Below are 8,285 nucleotides of genomic sequence, written 5' to 3' on the forward strand. Positions count from 1 at the left end.
TGCCCTCCGTGTGCCCTGAGAATCTAGGTCTCTGGGACAGATGTGGACACTTCTCGGGAGTCCAGGGTCCCCGCCAGTCTGGCAGTGTCACTCAGCACCTGCTGGCCAGCAGGAAACAGCCACACACTTCTCAGGCGCCCAGTCCCCACGTGTGATGTGCTTGCCTGTGTGCTCTGGCTCAGCTGCAAGACTGCCACGTCTTCACCATACCGAGTGCAGAGCCATGATTGGCTTCCTCCCATGGGGCTCAGCCTGCCCTCCTGGAGAGTACTGTACTGCACCCTCCAGGGCTGGCTGCACCTGGGCACCACAGCCAGGTTCCCGGTCACCGGGAGCAGGCAGGCCGGCATCAGGAGGCTCTGGGGAGCTCAGAACCCTGACTTAGGGTGGGAGGGCGCCCAAGGATGGACACTCAGGAAAGGTGGAGGGGAGCCCTCTGGCATGTGCCCAGCTAGACCTGGGGGCCACCCCATCCTGCCCGAGGCTCAGCGTCGCGGGCCCTGGGTGCTGGCACACATGGGCTCCTTGGTCAGGCGTGGTGGGAAGCCTGGCCTCCTTGCAGTGCAGTCCTGCAGATGGGCCCTGGTGCCTTTAGGAGCAGCCCTTGGGCCAGTGGCCTGGGCACGTCCAGCTTGGCAGCGCTGTGCTTGCCTGGGGTCGCTGACGCTCCACACACGAGGCTCCCAGCCCATGACAGGTGCTCAGCACACGCAGCGTGAGTCCCCTGCTCAAGTCCTGTGCCGTGTGCGCCGTTTCCTTAACCCACGCTGCACATACGAGAAGTTCTCGCCCTTCGCCGACACCTTCAAGAAGCGCGTCAGCAAGAACACGTTCTTCGTGCTGGTGCGGGTGGTGGATGAGCTCTGGTGAGTGCTTTGTCCAGGCGCGGGGATGGCACTGGCCACAGCGAGCCGGGCCTCCCTGTCGGGACCATGTGACCCCTGTGGACTCTTGCTTCTCCTGGGCGGGCCACAGTGCAGACCCCGGACACCCCACTCTGCCAGATGCAGCTCCTGTCTGCATCATCAAGCCCTAGAGTGACTTGTCCCCTAGAGCAGGTGCAGGCCTTAGGTCCACCCAGGACCACCCCTTCCCCCATGCAGTCACGGGAGGCGAGGTGCCAGCGCTGGCCTGCTGCTTGGCAGACGTCGTCCGGCACCCACCCAAGGACTGGGCCCTCTCCTGGCCGTCTCCTCACTGAGTGTGGCCGGGAGCTCCCCATGGTGCTCAGTAGCCCCGGGCTGTGCAGCCTCGCCCTGGCCAGTGCCCACAGTGCATGTTGGGCAAGTGACAGCATCGAGTTTCCAGGGCAGCTGCCCCGTGCCCTCTCACTCTCGCCCGGGGGGCTCCTGGCTCGGTGGTGGCCCTGCGCCCACCCCTTCACCCTGTGCCCTGGCCCTCAGCCTGGTGGAGCTGACAGAGGACATCCTGAAGCTGCTAATGGAGCTGGTCTTCCGCCTGGTGTGCAGCGGGGAGCTCAGCCTGGCCCGCGTGCTGCGGAAGAATATCCTGGACAAGGTAGACCAGAAGAAGCTGCTCAGGTGTGCCAACTCCGACCAGCCCCTGGCAGCCAGGGGCGTTGCGGCCAGGTGAGGAGCCCACTGCCCGCCCACGGCCTCACATTCCCTGACCGTGTGCCTCGGGAAAGCCCCGGGCTCCCTGTGGCTGGTCCCCACCCTGGAGCCTATGGCAGTGCCTGCCCGGCACCCAGCCCTGAGCGTGCTTCTCTGCCTCTGTGCTCCAGGCCCGGGACCCTGCACGACTTCCACAGCCACGAGATTGCTGAGCAGCTGACGCTGCTGGATGCTGAGCTCTTCTATAAGATTGAGGTACAGAGGAGCGGGCAGCATGGGGGCTCTCGTCGCTCCCAGAGAGCTGGCGCCGCAGTGCTGTCTGGCCTGTCTCCCCCTGCAGATTCCTGAGGTTCTGCTTTGGGCAAAAGAGCAGAACGAGGAGAAGAGCCCCAACCTAACCCAGTTCACGGAGCACTTCAACAACATGTCCTACTGGTGAGGGACAGTGGCACGTGGGCACTAACCCCAAGTGGAAGAGTGGCAGGGGAGGTACCAGAGGCTCCCTGAGTCAATTCCAAGCACCGCCACGGTGGATTCATGGTGCCACCCTCTGCCTGCCAGCGGCTGTCAGCACCGTCAGGGCTAGGGCTCACCCTGATGGCCAACGGAAGTCCAGCTGGGGCCGGAGCGGATCTATCAGTTCTTTTCTGTGGCCTTAATTAGCCCAGCACTGTGTTCACGCCCAGGCCTCTTGGCTTTGAGGACAGCTGGGCAGCCTTGTCCTGCTGCAGCAGACCCCGCCCCCATGGCCCCTGCCCAGGGGACTGCGGTGTTTCTGAGGCCCCTGGGCCGCTTATTGGAGGCAGAGGGCATCCGTGCCCACCTCCCCTCTGCCTGGGCACAGCCCCCTCTCGGCCCCCATGCTCACCACCCGAGCCAGCACTCAGCTCAGGTGCAGTGTCTTCTGGGCCAGACAGAAGCCCCTCATGCGCCCTGGGCGTGGCCTCCAGGCACCCGTAGCCCTCTGCTGAGTGCCAGAGACGGGGGCTTCCACATCCATGGTGCCCCGGTGTCCCTGGGCAGGCGCCTGTTATGGGCAGAGGGCTGATGCAGATGCAGTGCCTCCCGGGTCGCCCTGCTAGGGCCCTTGTGAGCTGCAGGAGGCTGAGGCCACTGTAGGGTTCACAGGGCACCAACCAGGCTGGCCTTTGGTCTGGTCTATGGTTTCGGGCCTGGCCTCTGCTGGGCTCTGCAGGGCCCGGCACTGTGGCTGCACAGTTGCTGCTGGTCTCCACTCAGCCCTGAGGCTGAGAAGGGCCCTCCTGACAATGCTCACAGGCAGCACTGGCCTCCTGCAGAAGCGCAGGCAGCTCGCCTATTCTGTGGGCACTGGGCCCCTAGAGCAGAGGCCACATCTCCCCGGGGCTCCCGGCCTGGCTTGAGAAGTGCAGGTCGGGCTGGGTGCCCAGGCCTCGTGCCCATCCCTCTCCACCAGGGTCCTGCAGGGTGACATCCACTCAGCTGCCACTCGCTCCTGCAGGGTCCGCTCCATCATCATGCTGCAGGAAAAGGCGCAGGACAGGGAACGGCTGCTCTTAAAGTTCATCAAGATCATGAAGGTAATGGTGCTGAGCCCCAGAGAGCTCAGGCCCTGCCGGGGAGGTCAGGGCCTTGAGGCCTGTGCTGTCCTCACCATCCCTCCCCGCACAGCACCTGCGGAAGCTGAACAACTTCAACTCCTACCTGGCCATCCTCTCGGCGCTGGACTCCGCACCCATACGCAGGCTGGAGTGGCAGAAGCAGACTTCGGAGGTGGGTGGGCAGAGCTACTGCGGGCTGTGCTTGCTGAGTCCTGGCTCTGCCCTGGCCTGGCGGGTGGTTCCCTGGTGTCACATCCTGCACCTGGCTCCTGGCTGGGTTTCTGGGGGAGCGCAGGGGCGAGGCCCCGTGTGCTGTGCCCCCTCACACCCGCCCTCCTCTTGCACAGGGGCTGGCTGAGTACTGCACACTCATCGACAGCTCGTCCTCCTTCCGCGCCTACCGGGCCGCCCTCTCAGAGGTGGAGCCCCCGTGCATCCCGTACCTGTGAGTGAGGCGGCTCTCGGACGGTTCTGGGCCCTGTGCGTCCTTCGCCAGCCAGGCTCCCCATCTCCATCACCCTGGCGGGGATCCACACCCTCTCCCCGCTCCACCCAGGGCCGGGCAGAGGGCTCCTTTCCCCACATGTGGCACCGTGCGTCTTCCAAGTCCTCAAGCCAGGCTGCAAGGTCACTGTCACCGCAGGAGCCTGGGGAGCCGTGGGGTGCAGAAGCACAGAAGTGCTGGCCACATCACCCCGAGGGGAAAGGGCTGCAGAGCAGGACACTGGGATTCCATCCCCCACCTCGGGCTCTGTGCCGGGAGCTGCCTGCCTCTCGCCCCTGGGCTTCAGCCTCAGGACTCGGCAGCTCTTTCCGGGTCACTGTGCCTACAGACGAGGGCGCTCTGCCCACACGCTGCAGCCACAGCAGCTCCCTGGCAGTGCCTCGGGGCCTGCACTGGCACCTGGGGGCCTGCGGCAGGTGGTGGGGCAGAGTCTGCGTGGTGGACTCCAGCGCCTGGGTTGCCCCAGGCTCTTAGGCCCTGGTGGGGCTGCAGTGGTCATCGTGTGGCGGCTGCCCTGCTGCCCTCCGAGCCTCTCCAGCAGTAACTGGCTTCTCCGTTGTCCTCCCAGGGGTCTGATCCTGCAGGACCTGACCTTTGTCCACCTGGGCAACCCCGATTACGTAGAGGGCAAGGTGAACTTCTCCAAGCGCTGGCAGCAGTTCAACATCCTGGACAGCATGCGCTGCTTCCAGCAGGCGTGAGTGGCAGGCCGGGGCCGGGCCGGGGCCGGGCCGGGGCGGAGCAGGGAGGGGCCATCACAGGGACAGTGGCCGCAGCTGCTGGGCAGGTTCAGGACATGAGCAAAGGTGCCCTGCACTTGGGCGACTGACACCCGCTGGCCTGCCTGGCTCCAGGGCAGCAGGGGCCGGGTGGGCCATCAGAGCCCCTGAGGGTGGCCGCCTAGCACGCTGGCGCTGAGTGCAGCCCATCTCGGTGCCAGCGTCCTGTCGGAGTGAGGGCAGCCTCCGCGGTCAGGGAGCTCCGTGGCACTTGTCCTCCGAGCCCAGGCAGCCTCTGAGAGGGTGTGGCCGCCCCTCCCCGCAGGCACTACGACATCCGGAGGAACGACGACATCATCACCTTCTTCAATGACTTCAGTGACCACCTGGCTGAGGAGGCCCTATGGGAACTCTCTCTGAAAATCAAGCCCCGGAACATAACCCGGAGGAAGACAGACCGGGAGGAGAAGACCTAGGAGCGGCTCAGGCCGGGTCCAGACCGCTCGAGGGGCCCAGAGAGGACTCGGACTGCCTGGCCTGGCCCGGCTCCGGCTCCGGCTCCGGCTCCCTTCCTGCAGGAGCAGCCCAGGCCCTGGACCCCCAGGCCCATGGCAGAGGGAGCAGAGCGCAGTGGGGCCTCAGGACCGACTTGTGAACGGCGGCCTGGTTTCATTTTGTGCTTTTGCCTCGTGTTCTGCTCTCGCCCTCCCAGCCGCCTCTGCCTGTTCTGGGCCGGGCAGGCTGGTGGGCACCTGCTCTTCCACCCTGGGGATGGGCTGCACGTTTCACCAGAGTCATGACAGGCGGCCTCAGTGGCCCTGGAGCTGGCTGCACCTGTCACGCTGTGCACACCCCAGGCTCCATCGCTGGCAGCACTACGCAGCCCCTGCCCCCTGTGGCCCCCCAGGCGCAGCCCTGCCTGCACCCTCTGTGCTCTGGGTGCAGGGACAAGGAGCGGGGCTGGGAGGACTCGGCCACCAGACACTGCGGAGCTGGGCCAGTGCAGCCCCAGGGAGGGCCGCCTCTCCGCTGCGCTTGCCGTGTGCCTTAAACGCCGTCTCCTGTCTGTCCTGGTCCCCGGCGTCCAGGTGGCCAACAGGTCCCTCGGCAGGGGGAGCTGCCCGGGAGCCTGGCTGTGGGTGGGGGGAGCTGAGTCCCCAGCAGAAGCGCCCGCCCTCCCCACCAAGGTTGACACGGGCTCCGCAGGCAGTGCCCAGTGGAACCACCCTGTCCCCTGGCTCCACGGCCGCCAACCTGGGCCAGCGGCAGGTCAGGGTCCAGCAGTGCTATCGGCTCCACCTAGCCCGGGCCATTTCGCTTCCAGTGTAGGTCAGTCAGGACCCACCTGTGCTTCCCCAAGCCAGCGTAACGGAAGGAAGGATGGCGGAGAGCGGTGTCCGCCTGTGTGCGGAGCTTTCCACCAGGCAGAGCCGGGCGCTCTGTCCTTCTGGGCCTGCGAGCAGCTCTTGCCCTGAGAGTGCGGCTGTTTCCGCTCCCTGTCGTGTTGTTTGTCCTGTAAATAGGGGGAGGTGTGTGAGCTGTCCCCGGAGCTCCCCCGGCAGCAGTCCTGCTGTCTGGCTGGAACCTGTCACTTTATTATTTAAGGAGTGTGCGTGTGCAGTCAGGTTTGTGAACAGTGTTGTGTGGGTTGGGTTTTTAGTTTGCGCCCTCTCTCAGAAGTCCTCCCATTTCACCCCTGCCTGCTTCGGCCTCCACCCTCCAGCTCGGCGAGCTCTGCCAGCTCTGCCCACCAGGCCTAGGGTGGCCGCAGCAGACCCCGTGCCTGAGGAGACACATCCAGGGGCGAGGCTGGAGACAGGCAGCGTCCCTCAGTGACTGCACGCCAGCGTGGGCAGCGTGTGTGTGACTTACTGGCCAGCGGGCCGCCCTGGGAGCCAGGAGAGTCGGAGTGTCCCGTCCCCTGTGGACGCTCAGGGCTCCCTGCAGTGCCATGGGGCGGGGCCGGCACACTCCCCAGGCCCAGTCTGAGCCCCAAGCCTGACTCCTCAGCTCATGGCCCTGTGCCTGCCCGCCCCGTGACCGCCCTGGGCTCAGTGTCACCGACCCCACGGATGGCCCCACGGGGCATCTTCCTGCGGTCATTTCAAATGTGTCATTTTTATATGAGAGGAAAATAAACGTGCCCGCCGCCCGCTGACCATCCTGTCCGCGCAGTCCTGGGCTCCGGGCCTGGGTCACTGCCTGTCCCGGCCTGCTCACTGTGGCAGAATGTTCCCTCTGGGGCCACTGACCCATCCCCCAAGTCCCTGTCCCCTCCTGTCCAGAGCCCCTGTGCCAGTCCACACTCAGTGAGGCCGGGGAGGATGGGGCAGCCCGCCCTCTGCCCTCTGCACGCCCCCAGAGCCACGCCACATGCTGTCCCCCACGGGGCTGGGTCCCTGCCCACACCTTCCTGCAGTGAGACACCCCTGGGCGGCAGCAGGAGTGGTGAGCAGTGGGGCCTCTGGTCTCAGCGCTCAGCCCTGCGCCTGGGCCCGGGGCGGATGTCCCCCGCAGGCAAGCTGAGTCCATCCCTGGAAGGGGGGTGGCTGTCCCCAGTGGGTCACGCTTAGGCACGGCGGCGACCTGGCCAATCCTCCCTCCCGGGAGCGCCCAGGGCTTCGGGTGTCAGCAGGAAGTCCCGTCAGCCCCAAGGGGACCGGGCCTCTGATGGTCCTGTGCCGTCTGTGACCTCAGGCCGTAGGTGACCTGGGACCTGTGTGCCCCTGCGTCCCCCACTGCCAGCTCCCTCACCGCCAGCAGCTCCACACCTCATCTGGCCCCGACACCCAGAGGCCAGGCTGGCTCCTGAGGCAACCGTCGTGGCTGTGGACTGAACGCACAGGGTCCAGGAAGTCCCTCGCACCGCAGCAGGGAGGTGGGGCCCCGTGTGGCGGTGATGCCGTCCACTCAGACTCGGCTCTGGCTGGGGCCCTGCGTACACAGGCAGCAGCTGGAGGAAGACAGCCCTGGCCAGAGGCCCGGTCCCCACCACAGCTGATGCACCGAAGACCTCGGGAGCAGCTCCTCCACCCCTGGGCACCACTAGGAGCGGGCGTGGGGACAGCGTCGGCCTTGGGCCGTGCTGTGCAGACTGTGGGCACCAGAGCACATCTGCTGGCAGCTCTTAGGTGCCAGACACTCTGTGGACTGCTGTGCCTCACGCACCCTGGAGAAAAGCAGAATCAGCTTGGGAGAGCTGCAAGCCGAGCAGTGGTACACAGGTGAATCTCAGCACTCTGGGAGGCTGAGGCAGGAGGGTCACTTAGCGAGACCGTGGCTCAAAATAAGAAATAGGGCTGGGATACAGCTCCGTGTGAAGGCCCTGGGTTCATTCCTCAGCACTGGGGGGAAAAGGTACAAATAAGCAGGCTTTGGTGTTAAAGGAGTTAATTCTGGTCCAAAGACCACCCACCAAGCCATCCCCGGAAGGCTTGGCAAGATCGTGCCAAGAAACAAAACTTCAGCCCTACACGGATGGACTCCTGCTGCAGAAGAGAGAGGGGAAGCATTTCCCACCCTGGTTTGGGGTTTTTTTTATTGTGTACAGACCGTGGAACCCAGGGGTTCTCTACAGCAGACCTGTATCCTCAACGCTTTTTAGTTTTTGTTTATTTTTGGAGTTTTTTTGGTTTGATTTTTTGAGATAGATTCTCAGTATGTAGCCCAAGCTGCCGTTGAACTCGTGATCCTCCTGCCTCAGCCTCCTGAGTGCTGGGATGACAGGTGTGCACCACTGTGCTCTGCTTGGAACAGCTTGGCTGTCTCCTCCTCTGTCATCTTCAGCCTCATTAGCAGAGCTCATTAGAAATGCAGAAGTTCAAGCTCCAGTGAGGAGCAGAACCTGCATTTTAATCGGGTCCCCAGGACTCAAACACTTTAACACTCAAGACGCAGGGGCTGGGTG

General features: G+C 64.7%; 1 protein-coding gene across 21 annotated transcripts in view; it reads left to right on the plus strand.

Annotated features, from left to right (window-relative positions):
• The window catches only part of Rapgef1 (Rap guanine nucleotide exchange factor 1), a 98,290-nt gene extending 91,754 nt beyond the window's left edge, over positions 1 to 6,536 (plus strand). For all 21 annotated transcript variants that reach the window (XM_004849067.4, XM_021261843.2, XM_087183015.1 and 18 more), the window contains 9 exons: positions 774 to 866; positions 1,404 to 1,589; positions 1,745 to 1,829; positions 1,915 to 2,009; positions 3,055 to 3,133; positions 3,225 to 3,326; positions 3,502 to 3,599; positions 4,228 to 4,356; positions 4,704 to 6,536. In XM_004849067.4, the coding sequence (XP_004849124.1) occupies positions 774 to 866; positions 1,404 to 1,589; positions 1,745 to 1,829; positions 1,915 to 2,009; positions 3,055 to 3,133; positions 3,225 to 3,326; positions 3,502 to 3,599; positions 4,228 to 4,356; positions 4,704 to 4,854 (1,018 nt within the window). In that variant the 3' untranslated portion in view covers positions 4,855 to 6,536. The remainder of the gene's footprint in view (positions 1 to 773; positions 867 to 1,403; positions 1,590 to 1,744; positions 1,830 to 1,914; positions 2,010 to 3,054; positions 3,134 to 3,224; positions 3,327 to 3,501; positions 3,600 to 4,227; positions 4,357 to 4,703) is intronic.
• Positions 6,537 to 8,285: the final 1,749 nt, after the last annotated feature.

Source organism: Heterocephalus glaber, unplaced genomic scaffold, assembly GCF_053883595.1.
Source record: "Heterocephalus glaber isolate CG9 unplaced genomic scaffold, H.glaber_assembly_v1.0 deba00001479, whole genome shotgun sequence".
Taxonomy (NCBI): Eukaryota; Metazoa; Chordata; class Mammalia; order Rodentia; family Bathyergidae; genus Heterocephalus; species Heterocephalus glaber.